The 27948-nt window shown below is 39.3% G+C and overlaps 1 protein-coding gene across 2 annotated transcripts; it reads right to left on the bottom strand.

Annotated features, from left to right (window-relative positions):
- Positions 1-72: 72 nt before the first annotated feature.
- On the bottom strand, positions 73-27575 carry sardh (sarcosine dehydrogenase). 2 transcript variants are annotated; one of them, XM_008424001.2, is made up of 22 exons: positions 26851-27575; positions 25479-25668; positions 25109-25245; positions 24770-24948; positions 23679-23858; positions 23075-23198; positions 22798-22898; positions 20882-20986; positions 18416-18545; positions 17649-17735; positions 15148-15238; positions 14877-15018; positions 12437-12520; positions 12233-12346; positions 11708-11846; positions 9461-9574; positions 8884-9031; positions 5592-5685; positions 4067-4229; positions 3764-3932; positions 3142-3277; positions 73-2279 (listed from the first exon to the last, which is right to left on the bottom strand). In XM_008424001.2, the coding sequence occupies exons 2-22, from the start codon at positions 25661-25663 to the stop codon at positions 2151-2153; spliced, it is 2751 nt and encodes a 916-aa protein (XP_008422223.2). In that variant the 5' UTR covers positions 25664-25668; positions 26851-27575; the 3' UTR covers positions 73-2150. The 2 variants fall into 2 exon arrangements, with proteins under 2 accessions (XP_008422223.2, XP_008422222.2); XM_008424000.2 differs by having other exon boundaries at positions 26897-27575.
- Positions 27576-27948: the final 373 nt, after the last annotated feature.

Here is a 27948-nt window from a genome sequence, read left to right as displayed (position 1 = left end):
CCTTCCGGTCTTTGCCGTATTTGTTTGTTCCTATGGAGGTTTCGTTTTTGAAAAGAAAAATACACAAAGTGCTTTAGGTAAAATTGCATTTTATTAATAAAGAAATTCTCTTCAACATAAGTTAACAAGTCTAGATCGACATGAATAATTTACTTCGACTGTTTCTCTTTACATGACTCATTTGTTATTTAAAGTCAGCACTGACTTTAAATAACGATTAATTAGAAAACATTTTGATGTGCAGTGGCAAGATGATGCTTGGAGATATACTATATCTCTCTGATGCTATAGTTGGGTTTATAAACAACTTATAAACCCATCCAGTGACTAAAGGGCACCTTATATTTCAAAGGCTGTTACAGAGTAAAAAATTTATTACATGAAGAGCATCACTACTACAACTTTTACTCCATACTCAGTAACTTTATATCGACGATGCGGCTATTTGCCACTTGCTGAAGATTCTTGTCTGGCAAAAATAATCTTAATTATGAGGTAATCAAACTGTCTGTCACTGAAGCTGTGTTTTTATTATGCTAGCCTGAAACTTTAGCCCTAGAATTTAATGACCCTGAACCCTCAACCAGAGGTGCTTCAAACACGGTTAAAACTCGATATTCTGCAGCCATGAATGTTAGTGTCCAATTCTCTTACTCTTTGAAATTGAATTAACATCTAAATTATAGCAATTCGTTTAACAAACTAAGCTGACACCACTCACAGAGCAGCAGCCTCCATTCTTTTAAGCTTAAAATCTCTGATGCACATCCCTGAAGGGTTATGGCTGCTTTTGTTTCTGTCTTGGAACATTGAAACATCAACAGAAATAGATTAAAACCTTGAAATATTCTCTCTTCTGCCCTTTCACGTCCATTTCAAAGGATCAGAGTAATATCAAAAACTGAAAGCTTCCATATCGCAGCCATTTTCTTAAGTAAAGTTCTACTTTGCTCATCTGCTTGTAATTTGGCGCAGTCTATATAGATGCAGGATGCCAAGTCCGGTTCTCAGACTTACCAGAGAAAAGTTACAACTTAAGATACAGTAAAACTTTGATTTTAGGAGAGCTGAAGTTTAACAATGTTTGAAAACGTTTTTTTTAAAAACTGCACTACTTTTTTTTTTTTTTTACTTGCCTCTGTAGTTTTTACCTGTAGAAAAAGAGCAGAGCTCGTAGCCGGTAAGTACTTTTATGAAAACCTAATGGAGCTAAAAGAGCCTTCATGGAATATTGTGACCCCTGTCGCATTAATGTTAAAAAATATTCATGATAAATAGTTAACTTCATAAAAAACATAACTCTACTCCAGCCATTTGGTGGGCATGAAGCGCCCAAGGCACAGTTATAAAACTTTGATGCCAGAAGCAGGAGGTCACACACAGTCAGTTTGCTAGTTGACTGAATATTTTACCCTTTAGGACGAAGCCTTGATCTCTAGTTGTTGATCAAAAAATATGAAAAAAAAAACTGCTTTTAAGCCAAATTACATTAAATGCTCAATTACCTGGGAAGCTGCAGCATCTGATTTACTTTGAATAAACATACACACACATGTACAATCTCTTTTCCGAGCCCTTTTAGGACTTCTTTGCTTAAGGACACTGAGTGCTTCACATAAAACTTTACAACACAGACACATCTATCTATAGTCATGATAATAAATTCTGTTCAACAGCTCAGTGCAAAGTGAGCTGCAACAGGAAGTAAGACTTTCAAAGTTAAAAACTGAGTCTTTAAAGTAATAAATGCAAATATCTGCACTAATATCCTCTAATGAACTGCTAGTTTGTCAAAAAAAAAAGAAAAGAATTATTCGGGTAAGTTATGTTTGCTTGCTGAAAGGATAGTGAAGTTTATCTGGTTATAAAAAGATTTTGTCTTGATAAAAAGTCTTGAGCTGGTGGAAATTTTATAATAATCATATAAGAGCACACATCGAGGAACAGTGGACCTGCTTTGATTTTGAACATTTAAAATCATTTAAGAATGAGCAAATATCGTTAAACTCAATCTTCTTAAACGTCACTTTATCGCTTCACATTTATGAAACACCATCAATGGCAGAGGTATGCATCTGTAGTGGCAACTGAATGCAGAAAAGCAGCAGATTGCATAGTATTCTCTAACCAGAGTGTTTTCACATTGGCGGTCACTCGTAGATTCCTTTAACACGTTTATTTTCAGGGTCGAATGGAGATTTGAGGTGCGCCTTGGCCTTGTACGCCACTCCCATCCTTTCGAGCGTGAACTCTCCGGCTTTAATGAAATCGGCACTGACCTAGTGAAGGAAATAAAGATTTTGTTGGTTAAAAAAAAAACTGAATGAAAGATTTAAAAAAAACAACATGTAAAGGGTTTGAGGAAAGCAGGAATGAAAGAGGGATTTCAAAGGATTCACAGCAAACAGAAACGAGCAGCTTGGAAGTCCTGAACGCAGAAAGCAATTAAGCCGTTTGTAACTCGGCTGTCAGTTCCCTTGAAACACAGAAAGCTAATTTTCACTGACCAGCTCACATTTCCCTCTCGGCAGCAGCCCTCCCTACTGATCTCCCACTCTGTCTCTCAGTCATTTACACAGTGAAGCTAACACAGCTGGCTGCCTCTTACTTGAAAACTCTGAGTAACTCCAGGTTTTTATATAGAAACCTTAAATATCACTCGCCTGCAGCAAAGAAAATACCAACGCTTCATTGAAACAAAGGTTTCACAAGTAGCAAATGCATCGCAGCCCTTTAGAGAATATGTTTTTTTACTTATCAGCTGGGTCAGATTTATGGTTATCCAGCAAGATCTATTTAGGAAAATACTTAGGATAATAAATATTTAAGATAACAATTTAGATTTCAAGAAGCATTCTCGTATAAAACAGTAATAAAAGGCTTTCTACAAGGTTTCCACATTTATGGTTTATCAATAATTACAACCTTGCTGAGATATTCAGCTTTACTCACTTCTCATTTAGTTCATTTGAACTGAATGCTGTCAGACATAAGCATTAAATATTTTAAGTTTTTCTTTTAATCAATCTGCTTTTATCTCCAAGAGAGATAAAAGAAATAATGTGAAACTAAGGGAGCAAGAGCAATCCCAGAAACCAAGACTGGATAATAAACGGGGAATACAACGTGCAACAAACTCACCACTCCTCCATCAGGGTTGCGGATGTATCCATAACCAAGAGTTTTGTCTATGAAAAAGCCATAGTCGGCTCGCCGGAGGTGACCAACAGGGACGCCGTTACGGAAAATGGCTTCCAGACCGAACATTGGTATTTTTCTGGTGTAAAAGATAAGAAAAAAAAAAAAAACAATGGCGTTGCAACATACTTGTTATAGATTTTTGAAAAAAAAATAAATAAATAAAATACTTTCAAAGTGTAACCAAAGTTACTAAGGAAAAGTTGAGAATCTGTGAAAAGGAGTAATAGCTTAATTTTAGTCTCATGCTTTCCTAACAGAGTTCCAGATTTCTCTGTGCTTCCTTTCATTTAGGAAAACATGATACAAAAAAAATCATTATCAACCTAAGGAAGATATTTCTACAGATTCAGAATCCAACTATGGATGGATGATCAAACAAAGTACGGCAATAAAAATAATTTTTTATACCCATACCCGACATAAAATACTACAATGAAATACTGCAATTTTCCATCATTTTCATGTCTGCATACTAATTTTAAGCAAAGATAAAAAAACAACAACTTTTTTTCCCATTTTGCTGAAGGCTTAATTGCAGCCTTCAGACAGAGGATCTACTGACTCATCGATGGTGAAACAGACGATACGCCTCCTCAGACCCTCTTCCTTCTGTCTCTCCAGCGTTTCCCGGCCCTGGAACGGGATGGAGCTCTTCAGTTTGCAGGTGAAGGCAAGCCCCGCCTCCAAAGGTGTGTCATCGGGCCGAAGGTCAGCGTGCCAGTGTCTGTACCCTGAAGAAATTTGAATTAAGAAAAATTATGAGCATCAACACCTCCCCTCCTAAAACCGACTTTGCAGGGAAACAAATGTTGAGAGGAAATCATTATTTGAGCTGAATTTCAATATGTTAAGTTGTTTACGTTACCCTTCTCTATGCTGAGAGAGTCAATGGCTCTGTAGCCTGAATTGATGATGCCATGCTTTGCACCGGCGGCCATGACAGCCCGGTAGACGGGAACACAGGAGTCTTTGGGAATGTGGAGCTCCCAGCCGAGCTCTCCGACAAATGACAGACGCATTGCTCGCACCTGGATGACAGACCGCGTAGAAAAGAGGGTTACTCACAGAGGAGGAGGTATTTGTGTGGAGAATCAAGCTGCCACAATGAGGATTCATTTGTGCTCATTCGCATGTCTAGTTGGACAAGGAAAAGCAAAAGAACAGAAAAAGAAATGAATGAGAGTCAGGGAAGAGGGTAAGGAAAATTTTTGCAAAAATATTGACAGAAGATAGTACACTCCACATGAACAGGAAAGAAAATGTGGAAGGGGACAAAAAAAATTAGGAAAAGAAACTTCTCCAACGGTTCTCGCTGTTGGTGCAATGACAGAAAGTCCATCTGTCCAGTCAGGGATCACTGCAGGCTCCATATGCACATCTCCAAGCTCAGCGTAGGTTAGTACATTGAGCATATGACCCTAACACACACCAGATGCATGCATGCCTCACACACCACCACACTCAAGTACCAGGCAGCCAAAAAACAAACATACAGACAGAAGCATGACATAAAATTATATGGATAAATGTGTATGCTTGCGCACCCGCTGCCGCTGACAAGTTAGGAAAACAGAAACAGACAGAGAGAGAGAGTCTAATGAGCTGTGAGGGGGTGCGGAGGGGCAGGAAGAGCTCTGCTCACACAAACAGCACTGCAACCATTAAACTGTCACAGAGACAAGGCCAACAACCAGCTGGAAGACAACACAAGCGCCTCGCTCGGCACACATCCCCACACGCTCCTGCAGCGACGAATGGAGATGCAGATCGCAATTGCCGGGACCTTGCATAATTTATGCAAGAGAAAGTAAAACAGTCTGAGGCTGAGTGAACATATGCGCCGCTGCATGAGTCTGTAATGAGTGCAAGGCTCTATCCTTTTAATCAGAAGGTCAGAAATCACAGGTCAAATCACAGACACCTTACAGAGTTATTAAACAAGTATGCGATAGACTGGAATGTAACAGTTCAATTTCAAAGAGAAAGCAACAATCATCCCTGCAACGTAGTAATTGCTACTATCTATTATATTATCTATATTAATTTGTCTTTTTTAGTTTGATGCAGACCTAACCAAACTCATAAGAGTACATTTTTAAAAACACATTAAGCCTCAATAGGAGTAACGTACCAATGCCTAGTATACATTTATGTGCAGGTATAAAACTTTAACAATTCAATTATAAACTACTGCAAATGTCCCACTTAATTAAACTAGAGTTTCCAGTTCATATGTGGACTGATGTGACATGTTAGTAAGAACTATCATTTATTCTCCCTCAACACAATTAATAAGGAATCTCTATTTAGCAAATCGCAAAAGTAATAAACTTTTACTCAATAGCATACGACTGGTGCCTATGACGGAGTGAGATTCTTAGCGTTTTCACCTGATATCCTGCTGCGTTCACAAGCTTATGGGTAGAGAAGGGAAATGCTTCGTTGCTGAGATCTGCATCCAAAACTTCTTGCAATACTTCTCGACTGTTAAGGCAGAAGAAAAAAAAAAAACAGTCACAAACTATGTTAGTCATTCAACCTATTTTGACCAAATCAGATGTGCTAAGTGTACGCAAACCAGGGATTGTGTTTTATTTTTCATTCTGAAGCTAGATGTAAAGTCAGATACCAAAAATTGCTGGACTGAGTAAACAACAGAGAAATACATTGAAATCAGCTTGTAAGATGAATTGGTGACTATTTAGTCAACATCTCCTACTGGTGTCTAGTCAGCTAGAAACGCAAAAATCCAATCCGTTTCTGATCGTTTAACACACGATTAAGTGGATGAAGTTAGTCATTTCCGCTTTTAGTTCAGTGTTTAAAGACAAAAGCAAGAGAAGAAACTTTACAAGAATCTATTTAAAAGGAACCCTCATTTTCATAACACATCTGTGGTACATTCAGGCTGCAAGAAAGAGGAGAGTGATATTTCCAGCAGATAACAGAAAGGCTAAATAAAGTACAACAGAGTTACACCATTCAAGTCCTTATACTTTTCAGACTCAGTTAAGGCACGTGCACCTTGTTAGGTCTACATGGAGACAAGTTCTGAAATATTTTTCTTCTCCCACTCTTCTTTGTGTTCTTTATCACTTCTGCCCCTCACTGTTTGTGTCTGATAAAAAAAAATTGCAATCTGATATAACAATAGGCACAAACTGGTACCATCTGCTGGACTATATGGGCATGTTCTCAATCTGCATATATTCTGTGCTATCTGAGTTATAAAGTTAGTGTAAAACTAAAAACAGTATGTGCAAAACAATTGTAAAAAAAATACACAAAGTTGTAAATTCTAAGCTGTAAGCTTATTATTAAAGAGAAAGTTATTATTTGATTTCTAGGTCACTAAAATGTCTCTCAAACAGGAAACACTGGAATTATGAGAAAATACGCAATCGTTCCTCCTCCAAACTACACTTCAATCAATATTACATAATGATGAGTCAACACAAAATAATAAATATTTTATTTTTGCTCTCTTGGCCTCATATGCTTATGAGTGGGAAGACAGAGAAAACATCTTTTTAAGGATTTTTTTTTTTTTGCAACGGTGTGGCAGGAAGCCAGGCATGTGGATATTTGTGGAATGACTGAGGTTATGCTTCTGCAGCTTTGTGCAAGTCCCTTCTCCTAGAAAGCAAGTGATGTAACAGATATAGAAAGATGTGGGCCTGGACAAATATAAAGCTTTACTCTTGAGCCAATACGGGCTGATGTTTACCTCAAACTTTCTCAAGAGAATTAAAGAGCCAGGAAGCAAAGGAGGCTCTTGTTGTCGTTTATTTCTTTGTTTTGCCATTTAGCATTGACTTCTCAGCTGTGCATGCACACGGAATGTTTCATAATTCTATCAATTACGCATACTGTTAATAATTACCTAAACAAGCGGCTGAGTTATTAGTTTCACACTTTGAAACATGGTGCCAAGCTGAGAGAAAGAAAATCAAAGACTCCTCTCACTGGGGAACTTAAGTGAGACGTCATCGGGAGAGAAAACCCCCAACACATCTCTGTAAACACTGTGAACACATCTTCTTGCTCCTCAAGCTTTACTGGGATCAATTTGCTTCATCAGGGAGCAAAAAACATAACAGAAGAAGAGTAATTTTCTGAAATTCCTCAAACAGGCAAGACATAAATATGGTACTGTGGAGAGGCAGAGGGAGAGAGAGACAACACAAGCTGCAATCTTGTAGACACAGTTAAAAAAATAATCCACAAACAAATGAAGCAACTTGTCGTTGCTAGACTACAGTCGGAATTGAAATGATTATTCCTGGCTTGACGTAAGCAGATCAGTGAGGAAAACCATGAAAGCAGGGGGGCAAGGTGACTCAGAATAGGTTGACCAAGCAGGAAGCCAGGAACAGCGAGAGAAGACAAACAAGGAGATCTATTCGATCACCGCAGAGGGAGAAAAAAAGGAACTGAGGAGAACAGAGGGTAAAAAAAAAAAAAAAAAGGCCTCCAGGAAAAGATATCGACAAATCCCACACAGAGAACAGGAGTGGACGGACCCTGCAGCTCCGTGAGCGGGAAGAAGAAAGGCAGAGGGCAGAAAAGTGGGGAGGAAAGGAGGTGAGAGAGAAGGAAAAGTTAGACTGAGGTGAGCACAGAATGGGATCAAGAAGAAGTAAAGTTGGCCTTGCTTGCTCTGTGAGTAAAAAAACAAAGAAATGCTGGAGGAAGTCAGAACAAACAGGGGCTACCATTTATTCACAGCATTTTTTTTTTTCTTTATCCGAGCGAGTCACCAACCGAAGGTTATGGCTTCGGTAAAACCATAAGGACAGCTCTACACGTGAAACAATCAATCTGACGAAAACACATTTACAATGGAGGAGATGTTCACAATGAGTGAAAAACACAACAAAGAAGGAAGAGAGTAACAAAGAACAGGAAACAAGCCTTTAAAACGTCTGCCATGTCATAGACGTGGCAAGTTTTATCAGTAAAATAAAAAACTGATCAGTTTCTGGACATTCATCATGATGAATGCTAAATATAAGGGAAAAAAATCTTAAAATAAATGGATCTTTTATTACATCTTTAATTCAATTACGTATTTCTACATTAAATATTTACAAAAATTCTCCTCTGCAATTTTGTTTATATTTATTTTATAAAAGTAACTGGTGCCAGAGTTATTGGTACTCTGAATAATTCATAGAAAATAAATTTAACTGAGGTGCTTTTGCCCTGCGATGGACTGGCGGCTAGCCCGCCTGGAGACGGGCACCAAACCCCCCACCACCCAGTCACTTCACAAAATTACCCTGATGAGAATGTTTTGCTGGCATGTAGATCAGTGGATTAGTTCCTCCTTTGCACTGCATCACTAAATGCTGAAGCGTTTCCTTCTGTGCTGTAGCTTTTTGAGATTGAGATCAAGCAACTGATTCTAGCCTCACTACAGTCATTTCTTTTATTGTTGTTGTTGTTTTAGGTTACTGTCCATCTGTACTGTGAAATCCTGGTCCAGTCGTCTTTTCTGCAGCTTATCTACTCTGAGCACAAGCTCACATGGTGTTAATAAAAAAAAAAATAGTGTCTCTGTGATGTTTAGCCATCTTTACTGTTTAATGACTAAATCATAAATTTGACCTACATTGTGATTTCCCCATTCTCTTAAGTTGGGATAAATGACGACCGTTCCACCTTCTTTCCTCGTCCCACCTCTTAGGCCCCTGGATGCTGATCATCCCCATGTCCTCGGAGTGGTCCGTCAGCTGGCAGTGGAAGCCTTGGTCCTGAATAACCGTCCGAATGTGGTTCCAGTTGTGTTCGGCGACTCCGCCTCCAATGGCAAGGTAGTATGCATCACCTGGAGCAAGAGAGGTCAGTAATTTGAGAAGATTAAGCACAGCAGTTACCCAGCAGAAAAATACAAGATGACTCGTTAGCTTCTCGTTATATGTCGTATGAAGATACCAGTTAACATCTTAAACAATATAACAATGCAGATGTGATCACATCAAACTGTTTAACTTGACTTTTTTCCATTCCTGTATACTCATGCTGATGGAATAAATGGAGGAAGCTTAAAAAATGATCCTTCTCAAGATCCTTTCATTAACGCTGGCATTTGGGTATATATATTCACCTGTGATTGTAATAAGTAATAATTCTGCCCATGCTCTCTCTTCCCTCACATCTCTTCACATTTTTGGCCAAGTTTTGTTACAGACTCAGTTCTTTGTTTTGTGTTTTCAGGTGAAGTTTATCAAAACGAGGATGGCAGTCTGTTCCTCACCATCTGATTGCGGCGCCAGCGGCAGCTTGGCAGCGCTCGGCTCCAGCCTGCTCACCGTCAGGTCGGCCTCCGCCCCTCCTCTTTTATTCAACATACACGTATACACAGTGGAACCTGAAACATGCACACACACCTGTCAGTGAATACTTATTTACAGTGCTTTGCAGCAGCATTCATGCCTATTCATCTTACTTAAAAGTCACCACATGGTCAACATGAACCTCAATGCATTTTATTGGGATCTATGGTGAGAGACTAGCACAAAATAGTGCAAGGTGGTTAAGTAAAATAATAAAAATTAGAAGTGTCAACTTGCAGTTAGCCCCTTTACTTAGATTAGAAGACAATTCTACGTTCTCACAGAGCACATAATAATCCATAATCTGAAAATGGAAAGAGTGGCATATCTTCACTTAAAGCTACAGTACATACCTTTCACAAAAATATGTTTTTTATGTATTTGTTAAGTGTTGTATTTATGCAGCTAGTACTGGAAGCACTGGGAGAAGACAAAAGAGCGCGATTTTTTTCACAGATTATCTGATTTATACTTTACTATCTCGACATAGTGACAGTTTTAACAAATATGCAAGAAAAAAATCATATTTTTTAGTTAAAGTTATGTAATGTAGCTTTAAGCTGGCAGGTCAGGAAAGGAAAGCATTAACCAGAGAAATAGTCAAAAGCCTATAATAACTCTGGAGGAACTGGAGAGATTCACAGCTCAGGTGGAAAAACTATTAGTGAGGCACTTTGTGAATCTAGTTTTCTGTGTAAAAGAGGCAAAAATAAAGTCATTATTGAAAGAAAGACTCAAGAAGTCCTATTTGCAGGTTGACAAAAACAATGTGGGGGGGTGGACAGCAACCATAAGACCTGTGGTCACATCAGGGCAAACCCCAACGTTTTGGCTAAAGCGACAAACTAACAGTGCACATGAGCTTCAACAAGCAGTGCTGATGGTAAAACTTTGTGGAGTCGGCATTGTGCGAGAGAGTTGCTTTTCTTTAGCAGGACCACAGAAGAAGTTGGTCAAAGTCAGTGAGAAAATGGATTGAGAGAAACACAGGTTAAACCCGGAAGAATGCCTGTTGGGCAGCTACAGCAAGAAATCATGCATCAAAATTTGAGGCAAATTGGGAAAAAAATTTAATGAGTATGAAGAATTATGTAATGCACTATATATGTGCAGCCTTGAATATGTGCAAGCTCAGAGTTGAAATATTTACTTCCCCTCAAAAATCACCCCAAATCCATGGTTTATTTTCTATCCTAAGAGCATCATACCATAAATAACTTTGCAACTGGATGTTCTCTCTTGAATCTATATATGGCTAAAAAAAAATTTTTTTTAATTATTATAGCACACCACTTGACAGGAAACAAGTTCGGTAACAGCCGGATGACTCTAATATGTGCCAAAGCACAGGTGGCATATTTAATTGCAAAGACATTTGTCATAAATACATCATCAAGAAAGCCTCCAAAATCAAATAACTATAACTAATTAGAAGTGACACCATTTTTTTTTACAGCTCATCCATTTGCCAAAAGAGTTCATGTTTGCAGTCACAGATAAATAAGCGCTGATGACACCTTCATCAGCTGTAATTTAAAAGAGTGATTACTGTTAACAAATACAAATGTGTTCAAAAAGGATTATTTAACGAGGCTTGGAGGGAGATGTAGCGTAATTGCCTCTGATATAAAATGATCAGAGGCGTATGAAATATTGGATTTAAAGGAAACATGCAGGATAGTCTTGCACAGACAGATGCAGCTCTACAGTGCTTTGTTAATGGTGGAGAACTGTTTGTTCACACTGTCTGTAACCATGTAAAAAATAAAAAAATAGTTTTTTTCTTCTTTTTTTGCATAATTTGCTTCTTTAATCCATGTGCAAACTTCATTTTAAGTTAGAAAAAACCAAGAGTTTTACAAATACAAACAGTTCATGCATAACCCAGCTCTATCTGACTCTAGCCTTAAAGGGCCGGTGTCCTACATGTTTTAGTTGTGTCCCAGGAACCAACACACCTGAATGAAAGAGCTGAATCACTCCCTAAGCATGACATCAAATTCTGCTGAGGCCTCGTTATGAATCATTCATTTCATTCAGGTAAGCACTGTGTGTGTGTGTGTGTGTGTGTGTGTGTGTGTGTGTGTGTGCGTGCGTGCGTGCGTGTGCATGTATGCATGCGTGTGGAGGCAGGCATGTGTGCTTCTTCAAACAGTTGCCCGACTAACCTGGCTTCTTGTTGACATCAGCCGAGAAGAGCCAATCGGCTGCTTTCTTGGCATCTGGTCCGGTGAGATAGAACTTCCCAAAGTAGGACATGTTAAACACTGCAACGTCGTGTCGGCATGAGAGACACTCACTCTTAATCTGCATTGGAAACAGCGAAACTCAGCACACGTGTTCAACACACTCGCTGAAGAAAAATAATAAAAAAACACGTCGCCATCTTCTTATTTTGAAGAAGGAAGTGAAGTTAAATGCAAAAATCACAGATTTCACTCCCAGACTGTCTATCAAGTTGCTAAATTAGCTTGGAGGTTTAAAGCTCTTTATGCACCATTAAACCCACTACTGGTACCCACCGCCATTACTTGTTTATGACAGAAATTCATTCAGTCTTTCGATTTTTCTGCTCTGCGGACTGAAAAGTAAACGTTCACACTCATCAGACTAACTTGCATTTTGACAGAGAAAACAAGCCGTTGAACTTTGTCTGACTCCAGACACAAACACTTCTGCTCTCTGTGACTTACCACATCGTGATGCGGAGGGAAGTCGAAGGTGTACTCTTTGCCCAGGAGTTTTTTGTATTTGTAGTTCTCGTTATTCCTAATGTTGTAAGCTCCGTAGTAATCGTACTTTTTAGGCTTTTAACAAGACATGCAAACACAGTGTTAAAGTCTGGCAACTACAAGCAGTAAGTCTGTGGTAGTGTGTGTTTGTTGCAGGAGCCTCACAGGAGCCGGCCCGTCTTTGTTGAACCAGCCGGGTCTCTCCCAACCATGCCTCTCTTGAAACATGCAACCTTGTTCTGTCAGCACCTGGAGTGATGAAATAAACACAAAAACAAATCAAATCGCTGCAGAATGTACAGAGGGCACACGAAGCTGAGAATATTGTCAATCCACCGGTTAGTGTTTACTGAAAATATAAGTTGGTGGTTAAAAAACTAAATATTGTTTATTTTGAAATAGTGAATTTTATGGGATATGTCAACACAAAGCAGAGAGCAATTTCATAGTGAAATGAAAATACTTGCATATGCATTAAACCCTCTTCAATCTGTTGCACAAAGTAAAATCCAACTAAATACTCGGTCAGACTGGGTTGTTGAACAGCAATTATTTAAGTATTGTCACACATTTCCAATTATATTTAGATCGGGACTTTGACTGGGCCACTAACCCTGCTACAATCCTCTCCACAACATTCTCCTTGGCCTTTTCTGCGGTGCTCGTTGGTCTTCATGCTCACTTATATTCTCTAGTAAACCTCAGAGGCCCTCACAAAACAGCTAACTGGACTCTTATTTACTTTTTATATGACTTCTGAAGGAAATTATTTGATTTCCTTCAGAAAATTGATCCATCTATCTCTTGCAATAGCAAGATTACTGATCAGGACCCATTTTAATAACTTAGAGCTGCTGCAACAACATGTTATTCCTTGAGTCTATTGATCTGTCTGCATCAACAAGCTAATGAAACAAAAGGCCAGTCCATCCACTTGATCCAACACAAATGCAGACATAATGATTACTGCAGACAGTCGCTGACATTTGTTGCATTTAGAAGAGATAATGAAGTTTCTCCACTAATGGAGGAACTGATAAAAAAAAAAAAGAAAATGTTGCACCACGTTTGTTTACATCAAGTGGCTGCAGAAACAGAGGAGAAACACTTCCTAATTCTTGAACACTGTTCAGATAAGATATTTCGAGGCTCTCCATCCTCCTTGCTAAAACTGACAGTCGCCCACAGTTGGTAGGTATGTTGTGCTATGCTCTCCCCCGAGCAGGCATCAAGCTGTCTGTCTTTTGCCAAAACGTCCCACACTGAGCTATATTTACCATCTGTGCTACCGAGGTGGAGAAAGCGTGCGAGCAGCAGTGTCAGAGATGACTTGCTGATGGTCTGAAATAACCACATATTGCCTCCTATAAGTAGAAAGTCTCATTATTTGCACAGAGACAGCTTGCCTGCCTGGTCATACCTTAAAGCATACCTTCTAGCTGTAGTGCATTGCAACACTGTGTCATTTCAGATTTGAAAAAATGGATACAAGTGTTCTCTTTAAGGCAGGTTAAGCTGTCTTCAAAAATCTAAGTTGTCAAGTATAGAATATAAGAGCTAGAATTTCAAACTTTTTTTTTTTTTACATTGCTACAATTTTAATTCTTTATGTAGTCAAAAGATTAAATTAAATAACTCCTCCATCACCCCTTTATTTTTCATTTTTTATTTTGCACAATTGTTTAATGAATCTCTGTAGAAAGCTTTATGTATGCATGTAAAGTGTTACGGAGGCTAAATAAATCAAGCTCGGGACACAAATGAAACGTATGGGACCATAACTTGTTCTAGAAAATTCATGCATGCAAGAGCAAGGGTAATAGTCCAACAGTGAAAGTTAAACAAATTTTTAAAAAAGTATGTCTCTAAGTGATTCTTTAGTGTGTGAAACACGGCGGTGAAATCCATTAAGAGTTTGTGCTAGGCCAAGGAGAGAAACAAAGCTGAACAACATCCACGGCTCCGCCACCAGAGCCGAGTGGATCGTTTATAGTCATGCATTAGCAAACGCAGTCACTGCAGAGCTAAGTTGCGCCGCTTATGCCATCACTTTGAATCAGCCACGAGACCGAGAAGAGGCAAAGAGAAGACTGAGGAAATGTGAAAGACAAACCCACTGAGAGAGAGAGAAAGACGGTGTCGGTGCTTGACAAGCCAAAATTACAGACAAAAAAAAAAAGGAGAGACAGTTATGCAATTTATGAAAATAGTGGAAGTAATCAAAGTTGACGGGAGATGCCCTGATGACTTGAAAGGGGTGAAATGATTTGCTAACTGCAATATGACATTCCAGATAAGAAGTTTCACTGAACCAGGAAGGTGATAAGCTGAGCCAGCTTTTCATCACTGTCAGTCTCAGGCAAACTGGCAGAATAGGAAATGGCCTACAAAACTATTTGTCAATGCTTACTTTGAATCCAACCCAGATGGTCAACTTCTCAGTAAACTTTTTGTTCATTTTCTTTCTCATAGGGCGCACAACATGGAGCAAAAACCCAGCATAACTTTGAAGCAAGCTTGGCATCCTAACAGGAGCAGGACTTGCTCGTTAAAGTTATTTGTCAGTCGCTAAATGCTGGTGAAAAACAATGAGTAACCGCCGTACCTCATGGAAAGGGTCCTTCCTCATGTTACGGCTGGCCAGTGGCTCATCAAAGGGAAACACTACAGAATAGTTTTTTGCATATGACTCATGGCTCCTCTCCCTGATCCAGCGAGCGTTGTCTGTCAGCGAACTGTGAAAACGTCTAGAGAAAGGAGGGAGAGGGATTTAGCGCTCAGTAAAGAAGTCGCTCCAGACTTCAATGCAAGCTGTGGCTCCTGGTGCCATTTGATAAAATGCCATTGAAGAGTATTTTTAACGCATGCCTATATACCTGATGTCGTATCCATACATGTCCTTTTCTGGCCGGCCATGTATGATCCACTTAGCGAGCTCTCTGCCACATCCACCTCCCAGCATCATACCTGATGGAAAAAGATAAAGAGGAAATGTTGGGGACGTTGAAATTTTATTTAAGATCAGATCATCTTTGCTGATTTGATCTAGCCTAACAGTCTTTAGGTGAAACTCGAACTGAAACCTACGTTTGCTTTTAGTCCAGCAAAAACAATCTACACGTTTTGCTCTAAAGCACACCAACAACTATTAGTTCAGAAGTAGCTAGAAACAGATTTGTTTTAAACTCAAGTAAAGCGTTTATTAAAACGTATAGTATTGCAAGTGTAACCACAAACATCAATGTATTTTACTGAGGCTTCGTGTGATGGATAATGCGCAAGTCAAATACATAGTCTTGCAACGTAAAATCCGCAGAAATATGTTAAGATAAGTGGTTGAAGGTGAATGGAGGCTTTTTGAGGCACTCAATGTGCACACAAAACCGCCCAAAAATTGTCTTCCACAAACTCAAGTTCTCACCTTCGGCTTCAGGACATAATGCTTAGTTTGTCTTCTGTTGGCAACCTTTCGTAAACTAGACATATGGATATAAAAATGTCCAGATTAAAGAAACCTTTTGTTTCCAGATGCAGCTTCTGTTGCTTGTGGCCTTGGAAGGCAAAACAAGAGAAAACCTTAACAAGCAGCTGAAGCTCCGCTCCCTTTTCCACCTGCCTGATGGTCCAACTTGTCAGAAAGACAGAGAGGAAGTCTCATTAATTTGAAGAAAGAAAGAAAGAAAGAAAGAAAGCCACATTTTCCTTTGCCACAGCTGCTGTGTGACATACGACTGAGCCACGGAGGACTGCATTAACCTTTATTCCAACGCTTGACCCCTGCTCAAAGCAGCCCCTGAGCAATCTGACCTCGTCATCTGGCCAACAGCTGCAGTGTTCTGTTTGTTTCCAACCATTCACCAAACAAACGACAGCAGCCCAACGCTGTAATCCACCGAGTCCCAGAACTGCTGGGTTAATGAGCTGGGTCCCTTTAGCCACCCCCTGCTTGTGCTGCGTTGCCTGTAATTTGCATACGTTGCGACTGCTGCACAATGCGCTGTGAGCACAACATTAACATGCAGCAGCCTCCCTCCATCCCTCCATCTTTTCCCCGCACGTCCTCTTCCTCCATCTCTCATCACTTCACTCATCTGCAGCCAGGAACTGTCAACTCTGAGCCTGGGAGGAAATCTGAATGGCTGGCAGGTCAGCGGGATGGAGGGATGGATGGATGGATGGGTGGATGGATTGAGAGATAAAAGGGAGGAGGGTGAGAGGAGAATGATGGAGTTCACCCCAGACAAAGTGGTGAGAACCAGCGAGGCGAGGTGTCACAGATAAATGTCACCTGAGATAACCACACTGACGTGCGAGTGTCTGCTTGTAAGCCCTCATGCTTCTGCTTCCACTCATCCTGTCACACCAGAACTCGTTTTTTTTCTTCCCTTTTCTTTCCAGGCTGCCTGTGTAAAATTATTTATTTTTCCGTAAGAATTGATATTAGATTTGCGTAAACAAAAAAATGCTTTTGGCTTCATAAATTCCAGAAGAGACTGACTTTGTAATTTTGAACCATTGTCCCTGTATTGTGTTTAATTTTACTGGTGGAGTTAGATTTATTTTAAGATTTTTTTTTCCTTGTTTACCACAGGTCTCGGTACATGTGGATGATGTTTACATGTTTTCTCATAACAGGAAACAAATTACTGCGACAGCAGTACCTAAAGATTTAAAAGAGGGAAAAACATCTTAACTTCAAACCACTTCTAGATTTTAAACAAAACAATCCCAAGAGCTATACAATGATTTTCTCTCTCCCAAATGAGAATACTACTTGACAAAGCTTTACCCAGACAGAACCAGATATTAATATGCCAAAAGGACACAGTATTATGTAATATGTGACAATACTTTACTGGGGCCCACTCAGAACTCAGCTTTATTCCAACCCCCCAATCTTTTGTCGGAACATCTTGTGTGCGTGACCCCACAGCTCTCTGCGGAGAAAAAGCTTTCTTTCAATTGCCTGTTAAAGCTCTTGCTGATTACTTCAGCCTTTACGCCTCCTCTCTCTGTCACACACTTCTTAGATACTGATATTTTTCCAGGGCTAATGTCAGAGGCTCAGTGCAGTAATGGAGTGACTTGTGCATGAACAAGACTGTGTATCAAGTCCTCTCTAATATTTATTTGTGCCTTGGCCCACGTACACAGAGATATAAGTCCAGGTCAAAGATTGTTAAAAGCATCCAAACATTTCACCACGTTTTTCCTGCTTACCCATTTATGCTCTTAAAAAAGTTTATTCAGCCTTTCATGCGTCATTTCAGATTTCTCAAGGTAAAGCTCAGCATCAAGTATTTCAACAGTTAACTTTAAGGTGAAGTTTAGAAAAATACCTTTTCTTTTTGTATCTTTAAATTGATGCAGCACATACCAGCACTGTTGAAGCCACAGCCCAGGAAGTAACCTCGAACTTCTGGTGCTTCTCCCATCAGCGGCTTATGGTCAGCGGTGAAAGATTCTGGTAAAAACCACAAAATTACATTTTTACATAGTTAACATAGTTTCTCCAGTGGACTAACGTAAATCATGCAATTATGGATGGACTGATGGACGATTAGTTAAATTGTTGACAGACATGGGACAGTATGTATGGATGCAATGTTTACACATCAAATAAAAGGTATTTCACCGTATTTTGCCATTTTTCCAAAGCTCTGGTTAACCAGAGCAAGGGCCAGTGTGCTGCATATTTTAAATGTTTCCCTGATGAGTCAACACACCTGAGCTATAAGAATGGTCCATTAAGAACTCTGCAGACCAAGGTGATATGCTGAGGAAGTAATTCAGCCATTTTAATAAGGTGTATCTCAGCAAGGACACATCTACAATCTGCAGCACATCGGCTCTTCAGGACTAGTGCTGGTAATCGCTTTATTAAATAAATAATTTTGTGCAAGCCTTTGTTTTATTGCTACTGTTGCTACTTTAGTTTCCTACTCTACTATTTATGTTCAAATTATCAGGCCTTCTCTGCTAAGAAGCTTAAAAAGGACAAATCGGGAACTTAACACCAATTAATCCTCATCTGTATTGAAAAGAATCCAACAGCTGCTAAAGGTACACTTTACTACTTGCCTAAACAAATTTACTATGGAGTCCATAATAAATCATTATGTGTGAGAGTATGTGAGTTTGTACCTGGTCCACAGACAGTGGACTTGATACCAGTCTGCTCCAGAACAGGAACTCTATTTATAGCTCCCTCGATATGTTGCATAAATACGTCCCAGTCCAGGTCAAACAGGCTGAAGGCAAACTTATCGGACACCTGGGAAATAAGGAAACATTGGGAATAAATCCAAACTCCATAACAGCAAGCAAGTCAAAGATGAAAAATGGAAACACAAAATTAGTTTTTTTGGGGGGGAGGAGTCCATTTTGTATTTTTCTCGTACCAGATATGAACTCAAAAAAATTTTAGCGAGCAAAAGAAATGTGAAACCTCTCCATTTTTATATCCCCCAAACAATACTTTTGATTCTCCCTGCTGCCTGAGACACCATCCAGACGGCACAGTGAAAAAAGTTTCTCCTCAAGATGAATTGAATTGAAACGATTCAATTTGGTGCAGAGTTTAAATTTCCCTCAACCTAGGATCCATGGATCTGTAACCTGTGTGAAGGCACGACACGCCTTCAAAAGGTTACAGCTTTAAAATGTCTAAAATTCCACGTTGTACTGTTCCTGTAATTCAAAGTCCCTTTTAACAAGATCAACCACAGCCTGGCTACCCAAGAAGAAAGTCCAACTGATTAAGCAGCTATGATTAGCATGTTGGAATCCCTGTCTTACTCAATAAAGAGCAGTTGAGCTTCATCTTTTTGCTTCTCTCCAACTCACTCACTGTAAACTCAACCAGCACTAAACCTTCAGTGCCTATTGTGTATGCATAGAAGCAGTAATCACCTCGCATCCAACATAGATCATGTCGACTTAGATAATCTAAAAGGAATTTAGTAAGCCTGCTTTTTTTTTTTTTCTGTGCAGCAGTTTTATCAAACATATTTGAACTCCGTTGGAGCATCTGGGGAGCAGCACAGCTTTCCAAGTCCCTCCCGACCCATCGGTCCTGCTTATCATCACGCTCTGCATCGATTCTCACTGTTTTCCCACTAATTCTCCTTTCTGTATTGCCTCCTTTTTTTTCCCTCTCCATCCGCCTTAGACATCAAAGGAACCCTCAGCTACCAAACGAGAACAAAAGAAGCTGCCACCGCACAAAGAAATCCTCTCACACATAAAACCACAGAGGAATATGCAGATTGGCAGGCTGCAAAACTGGAAGAAGCTGAGGAGGTCGAGCAAGAAGCAAGAAGATATCATCAAGGCCCTGAAAAAAGACGTCTTTTTAATGTCTTTCATGTAATTGTGAATGTTCCTGTCGCAGGATTAAGTTGCTTTGAAAAACCAGAGATTTGTAGGGAGTGAGGGGCTAAATCCAACATAAATGTACAAAAGACACACAACAACCCTTTGTTCCCTCGGATGTTACAGAACATATCCAATAAAGCAAAAACACTTCTTAGTTCATAGGTAAAACAAAAGCTAGCCCCTCTAGAATCGGTTTATTTCTCAACTGGCTTTATTGAAATTTAAATTTTTTAGAAGAAATACTTTGAAATAAATAATCCAATGAGGGCCACTTCTGATGCAAAAAGATGAAGAGAGTAAACTTTTCTGGGTGAATCAGAGAAAAATTAAAAATTAAAATCACACGAGTTTATTGATCTTTGGAAACTATGCTGTGCTCGTGTTAAAGACAGTTCTTGTGGACAACAACCAAGTCCTGTTTTGCTTCCCTCACTGGGTTGGTTTTTATTACAGAGAAAGAAAGAGAAACTTTGAAAATCTAATTTTGTCACTTTAGTGCCAAAATGGAAACTAATTAGAATCGGTTCCATGTTAAAACACTTACAAACAAGTTCCTACAGACACCTGAGCCTTTAGTTTGTGTTGCTATGGAAACAGTTGCCTTATCTGCTAAAAAAAAATGTATAAACCAAAATTAGAACTTGCCTCAGTTGTTCGTATAAAAATGTGAAAAAAAATTTGAGTTATCAGTCTTTTTTGACCATTTCAAAGTATAAATACTACAATTCACTATTAGTTTAGGGCAAAACAATCCCTATCCATAATATGCAAATCACAATAACCTGCCAGGACTACAACACAAATTAGCTAATTATTTAGTAGCCACATGTTGTGGCTCTCTCTGACTGCAATTATGTGATAATGCAACAGAAATAGTTTTGGGATATTGTCAAGTCATTAATTAAGAAGCAACAGCTAAGTTGTTTCATAGTTTAAAAAAGCAGACTTCAGCCAAAAGCAAGTTTTTCAATAAAACCTTGCTAAAATGGAAATAAAGTGTTTTTCTCCAGTAGCTGAATAGCGCACACATTATGTCTGTATTTGCTGCGAACCCAAAGTATAAAGACATGAAAAAAAATTTTTTGTTTAATATTACTTTGATGGAAATCATATATTTATCGCGACATTCACCATCATTACTGCATATCGCAGGCTTTTCCATTTGTGCGGAGCTATTTGATGCGAGATCTTTCCAAACAGAATCTAAGAACAACGTGTAATATTTAGGGTTACCTCCTCCCAGAAGACGGGATTTTGCTCATAGCCACCCACAGACAGAGCGTCACCTTGGAGGCGCAGGTACACCGATGCGTCATGGTCCCTGACATTTGGCATGTTCTGCAAGAAGTGAAAAGAAAAGTTAAAGGATTCAGTAATTAGAGCTGAAATTAGTCGGAAGAACTCTCAGATGCAAGCCAAGGGCATCTGATGTAAACTGTTTTCACTTATAATTCCCACTTAATTGTTTAGTCTTTAGAGTTATTGTGTGTTTTCCTCATTACGGTACATTCTAGTAGGTAATACTCAAAATGTTTACACTTAATAAAGGAGGCGAAAGCATCTAAAGCTGTACCAGTCAATATCCGATACGGATAATAAACAATGAAGGAAAAAATCTTTATGCAATTTTCCTCCTTTGTTATTAAGTGACTTAAAGTCTCAACAGCAGTCCAGTTGCAGTGAACAGTTTTACCAAATGCAAACAAAGCAAACTAGCTCAGAAAATGTGTGATACACCAAATATGAACAAAATAACAAACTTGTAATGGCATTAAAACTAAACTCCTGATACTTGGTGCAGTTGCAGTGTCTGTAATGTTATGCTAGCTGCAAGCATTGCAACAGGATTTCGCACATCCAAGATTGTTCAAAGTGTGTTATATGACTTGCTATGATGCGAAACCATGATAACAAGATATTGTTTTTACAAAATCTCAAATAATACTTGAACTATGACCCCAAGCTAAAGAGGGGTTAAAGAAGAGGCCTTATGGATGCAGAGCAGGACCAAAGAGCAGAGAGAGAAGGAGGAAAATAAAACTATCTCTAATGAGTACAAATTAAATCTGGCAATTTGGCTCCAATGTTTTAGGTTGAAAACTTTCAATATGAACAAGTTCGGTTTGTTTTTGTGGGAGCTGATCTCAGAACCACTTCTTGCACAGACTAAACATGTACAACACTGTAAACGTATATCAAATCAACCTTCGAATTGTTTTACACTTTGACTCAAAACTCCTGACATCACATTCTAAAACTGGACAGATGTATTGAACTCTCGTGTGCCAGAGCATCTTTCTGCAAAATTGTTTTTCGTGTCAAAACTGTCTGGTCTGTATTCATCCTTCCCAGACTCCATCGACTTTTTGGGTACAAAACCAAAATACCAGCAAGCCAGCTGACATTTTAAAAGCCACTCACAACAAATAACGGAAGCCAAACTGCTCCTTTGTCCTCTCCCTCCTCTGCACTCAGCTCAGTGTGGCAGCTCCATGTGATCAATACTGAACACTGTATCACTCACACAGATAAAAAAACAAACAAACAAACATGCACAGACCTTAACAGCAGCCTCACAATGACAAATACAGACGCATGGACAGCGTGAAGCGCTTGACCTGACAAGTTGCACACACTGGGAACAGATTCCCTGACAACATCTGTTTAGTGGGTGGGCTGACGTCTGTGTGCATGATGGAGAGGTAATGCTTGTTAAGCTTCTCTTAAACTATGTAACACAAGAAAGCGCTGACAGCCCACTCTAAAACCACCAGCCTCTCGGGGAAGAGGATATATGAACACAAACTGCATTAAACAAGCAGAAGATGGACAGAAACTGCAGTGATACATTGAAGCATTTTACATTCCATGTCTCTCGGGTGCTATGTAGCGTAAACAAGCATAGCCAAAGCAAGCACAAATAATAATAGATACAAATTAACCTCTTTTTTTTCTCTCTCTCTCCTCCAAACACACCAACAACAGCCTGGAAAATTAGGAGCAGTAATTTGTTTTGTCACAGTGACCCCTGCTGGTCATATTAACCTGATACATGGGAAAGCTTCAACTTCCAAACCACGTGGCCCAGCGTTTGTAACATTTAATATGTCTGGTGAACTAAAGCAAATAATAATCAATAGAAATCTTACCTGTATGCCCTCTATCCTCTCTGTCACCACATAAGCATGATGCATGGCAATAAGAGGAACATTGACTCCAGCCATCTCACCAAGTCTGGTGGCCCACACACCTGTAAGTAACAAACTTTACCAAAATGCTATAATCTTTTGTAAATGCGAATATTTACTAAATTCTCCAATGTTGCTTTCTTTTACGTCGTCCAAATGTGTTGACATTTTTCTAAGCAACATAAAAACGTGCCACATTGTCAAACAAAAGGATAGGTGAAGTTTCTCTGAGTCTTACCTGCGCAGTTCACCACACACGGAGTTTCAATGGCTCCATGAGGCGTCTCCACCGCCTTAACCTTCTTGACCCCTAGGTCGTCCGTTCGCACTTGGATACCGGTCACAGGGCAGTTCTCAATCACCTGATTCAGACAGGAAAGCGCAGTAAAGTAATACCTCAAGACATTTAACATCCAAAACTATTTAAAGTTGGTCAGTCATTGTCCTTTATTTAGTTTATAGGATTTTTGAGAAATGGCTTCATGAGTGGTGATTCATGAAGCCCTTTCTCCAGCTGCAGTCCAGATTTTGTGAATCTTCACCAAACTCTTGAATGGGCTTTATTACAATTCTATTAAGGCAGCAGAATCACATAATAAAGCAAGTAGCATGTTCCTTGTGTGTCATTTTCATTTTGTCTTTCCACTAAACTTTCCATTAGTGTTCTTCAATCAAGAAAAACTCTAAGTGCAGTAATCTTCTGCGGCTTTGTGAAAGGTGGCAGCATCTGTCTGCCGAACAATTGAAAGTCAGCAGTGTTTGCATGATTTTGTAAATTGACATTTTTGTACAAAAAAATCCCTTTTTTAATAAACAGCACAAAAGAGATTAGCACAAATTACCGTGGCTCCTCTGGCTGTAGCAGCTCTGCTCAGGGTGGTACAGGTGCCTGCAGGGTCCATGGTGCCATCTTTGGGAACATACAGCGTTCCATACAGATCGTCAATATTCATGAGGGGATAAAGGTCCTTAGTCTCCACAGGTGACAGAACGTGGGACTCGATGCCATAAACTTTACCCAGCTGAAACACAAATGGCAATTGACTTATTTTCTATGATTTTAATTCACGTTTTATGTGTTTTCCAACTCCCAGGGTAGTTTTCTGATTAATAAAATCCAGTGGAAAGCTTGGGAATGTTGCTATAAAGCTACCTATTTAAATTTGACCATAAATAGTTCTGATACAGTTATGTAATGATGAAAAATACATAAACCCTCAGTCATAATAATAAAAAAATACATCACACCCTGACAATTCTGGACATTTTTGTCTTGATCTTTATTAAATAGATAATATGCTGCAATATGTGGTGTGTGACTGGGTACATAATAGGGTATATTTAAACTCTTTTAGAGTTTAAGCACAAAAACATAAACTGTGCCCTCTTCTAAAAAAACAAAAAATCATATATACAAATAGTAAACCACTTATTGAGACATATAGCCTTGGGCATTTAACGCCTTTATAGAAACTGATTATTCTGCATAAAAAGGTTCAGATTAGGTTTTGTACTACAAATGTCTGGATATAATTAAACTATAAAAAGCTATTTCAAATTATTAAGGATCTCTAACGACCACAGGAGATAAACTCGCTATTCTCATATCTGTTTCAGCATCTTTTATCTGAAGTTCTTGAGAAAGACATTTACTCATCCCTAATTTCTGGTGAACCGTGCCCATTACGGTGAAAACCTTCAAGCCTGTCACTTCAATGTGTTTTAAAAAAATCCGTTTCTATAAGACATCTATCTGTACTGCTGTTGGGAAACAGTGCGGATGAAAATTTCTGTCTGGATTTTGTTTAAATGTTTGTATTTGAGCCTATGAAATCAAATACTTTATACTAATAAAACACTTATTACAAGGATCCATTAGTGCATGGCACTTTATATTACAGGAAATCAAAAACCAAGCAGTCGCTGTTCATACCGACATGAGGCGCTTGTATTCATCCAGTCTTTGCTTGTTGGAAGCAATAAAGAGTCCTCCATTCTGGATCCAGCCAGTGTGGAGACCCGTTTCCTCTTCCAGGTCTTTGCTGATCACGTTCCTGGTGTGGGCCAGGAGCTCCACCTCCACGTCACTGGGACGGAGTTGCCACAGAAGGCCTGAGAAAACAGTCTGATGTGAGGTGTGAGTGATTGAATGCGCATTGATTTGAACAGGGACAATTATCTTCTAGTCAAAACCCTAATCTGGGACAGAAACTCTTACTTACACAACCTAAGGCTTTAGATCAACATTTTTTCTTAATTCTGTTGTAGTTACCAGCCGTATGCCAGGTGGTGCCAGCAGTCAGTCTGTCTCGCTCCAGCAGAACTACGTTGGTCATCCCCATTTTGGCCAGATGATAGACGGTCTGACAGCCGATGCTACCTCCTCCTATCACCACCACGTCAGCTGACCTGAGGGAACAGGAAGCAACTTTTAAAGCTCGGTTGAAACAATGCTAAATCTACAGTTTGAGTCTTTAAGAAAAAAGTGTATCTGCCTTGATATTTATTTGTATTAAGACAGAATATCCGTAGCTGGAGCAACCTTCATGAATACCTGCTAAACGTAAACACAAAACTAACTTTTCAACTGCAAAACTTACTGGCTGAAGCATCATCTTAACATGTCAAACTCTCTGGCTAACCTTGGTAAAGGCTTAGTGGGTCCAGTGGAGGCTCCTTCCTCCTGTTTGAGTGTCTTCTCATAGGGGACGCTCTTTTCACTGGTGTGTTCAGTGCTGTAAGACCGGGAGCTTGTCCGGCACAGCGGGGCTACGGGGGGACGCGCTGCTGATACGAGGCGCCGGACTGCACGCCCAACAAAGGCCATCACCTCTGTGAACACAACAGACCAGGTTGAAAAACCCAGTAAGACATTTTTCTTTACAAAATAAAATATCTTTACAACTAATTTTAGTTCTGTCCATTCACAATGGGTCGGGTTCAGCTATGACGGTAAAACAGGAATAACAGTCTGAAAACCCCAAACTGGTTGTGTTATTTCGTTCCTATGATTTAAGTTACTACTTTTAATAAGATACCAGAGAAAGTTTTCTCATGCTGAATAGGACACCGAGAAATACTGTACAATCCATCCCACACATGCTGCTGCACACTGCCAGTCAGCTGGCTGAAAGAAAGTTGTAAACACCATTCCCTCCCATTTGGCTTCTTGGAAAAATATGTGATTTAAAAAAAAATGACCCAATAGCATAGTCTGCCTGAATTATTGATTAGCTAATATTAGATTGTTAGTTTTGTGTTGCTTTATAGAGAAGACAGCAGAATAATACAGCAACATGAACAATAAATCAAAAGTAAATACATTTAGCAAGTGTTTACTCCAGATGTTTACATAAGACTTTGTATCAAAAATAACAGTACAAGTAAAAAAAACATTATTAGGACAGTATTAAATATATTTCTAACAATATTATATTTTTCTTCTCATGAGATTCTCATGCTGACTAGAAAATATAGAGAAAGGTCTTCGTGCAACTGGATCTAGTTTTTATATATTTATGCCTCAATTCAATATGTTACTTAACTAAAATCATCTTATTATAAAAAGTTACATATTGCATTTTGTTTGGTAAAAACGTCGAGGAAAGACCAACTTATCAGAGTTCAAATTAATGCAGGACCAGGTGACTGGAACTGGGCTGCAGGGCACAGCAAGCTAAGAAGTACAACAGCAATATCACAGGAAAAAAAAAAAAAACTTAAAATGTCAGGACACACACACACAAGAAAAACTGATTTAAGGAAGCTTATTTGCAAGCTCAATTTAAATGAGTTTAAAAGAACTTTTGCAACAAAGTTTGACCTATATATTTTTTTTAAGTTAATGTGTAAGCAAGCGACAAAGCATGGAACGACACAGCAGAAGCACTGTGCAGGTGAAGAAGGCTGTGAAACGGGAACGGCACGTTACTAAACGGCAGTAATTGGAGAAACGTGGCAAACAAGAGCATGGAGTCCAAACACAACAGCAGCGAGATGCACCGCACTCTTAACTTTTTGTTGCAGTCTGGGTTTCTGGGTTTCCACGTGGAAAACTTACAGTCGAGTCCGAAGGACAGCCCCGGAAAAGAAAACACAAACAGTCGATGCGAGGAGGGGGGAAAATGGGGTAAAAAGAAGGGGCTATGTGCAAAAAAAAAAAAGGAGGGAGGCTGGTGGGTAAAAATGGCCGAATAGTTACCAAAATAAAATGAAAAAAAGAGCGAAGCGATACAGAGGTGGTGCAGCGTGGGTTGGAGAGCACCGCTGTCAGATAGCACGATCTGTAGCGGGACAGCAGCTGTAAGTCCCTGTCTTCAGCAATCCCTCCTTCTTCCTTTCACCCTCTTAGACGAGATCAGCCCACTGTGCTGAGCTGACTTCAACTGTTCCGCAGGGAGAGATCAGGACTGGCACCCTACAGGCTGCATGCGAACTGCAATCTTTAACAGACGCAAACCAACATAGACTTTAACATTATTGATTCATTTTATCGATTCAAATTTATGCAAGTCTGTGGTTATTTGTCACCTTGGAAATACTCATTTTATTACCTATAGAAACATGAAAATATAGTACGTGGAAATATATTTTTAAAAAAGCAATCAATAATAATAAAGATCTCAGGAGCTGGCAGGGGAATTTGTAAAGCCTTGTCACTTCTTAAAACCCTAATGGTTTTGCTATTGCTTTAATGGACGTTAATTTCCAGCTGTTAGGTTTCCACGTTTTGTGTGATACACTAAGTGCATTAATTTAAAACGGAATGAAAAGGTTTGGTTTTGGTATTAAACCCCTTTTACCTCTGATACCCCAGAAAATCTGCTGCTATCATTTGCCCTCAGAAGTTTGTTCACTTATAAGAGTACACACATCTGTAATTTAATATCAGTATTAATGCAGATGTTCTTTGAGGCCTCAGAGGTTTGTCAGATGACATCAGAGAACAAACAGAAAGACCAAGGAACGCAGCAGACAGATCAGGCATAGGTTTGTGGTGAAGTTTTTAGCAGGTTTATTTTGTGAACCAACATTCAAAGATGTGAACATCTTACAGAGCACTTTTCAGTCTATCATCAAATTAGAGAGCGGTACATCTCTGAAAACCTAGAT

This window comes from Poecilia reticulata, chromosome 12, assembly GCF_904066995.2.
Source record: "Poecilia reticulata chromosome 12, P_reticulata-male-v2, whole genome shotgun sequence".
Taxonomy (NCBI): domain Eukaryota; kingdom Metazoa; phylum Chordata; class Actinopteri; order Cyprinodontiformes; family Poeciliidae; genus Poecilia; species Poecilia reticulata.
Note: the sequence above shows the minus strand (reverse complement) of the source record. Positions and strands in the feature narration are given on the sequence as shown.

Bases quoted from the DNA above. Each gene is read 5' to 3' on its own strand.
- sardh (XM_008424001.2), bottom strand. From the start codon at position 25,663: ATGGCCTTTGTTGGGCGTGCAGTCCGGCGCCTCGTATCAGCAGCGCGT. The intron at 25,246-25,478 runs GTTAGCCAGAGA...CTGTTCCCTCAG, and splicing joins CCCACTAAGCCTTTACCAAG to GTCAGCTGACGTGGTGGTGA. The intron at 23,199-23,678 runs GTAATTTGTGCT...TGTCTGAATCAG, and splicing joins CTACAGCCAGAGGAGCCACG to GTGATTGAGAACTGCCCTGT.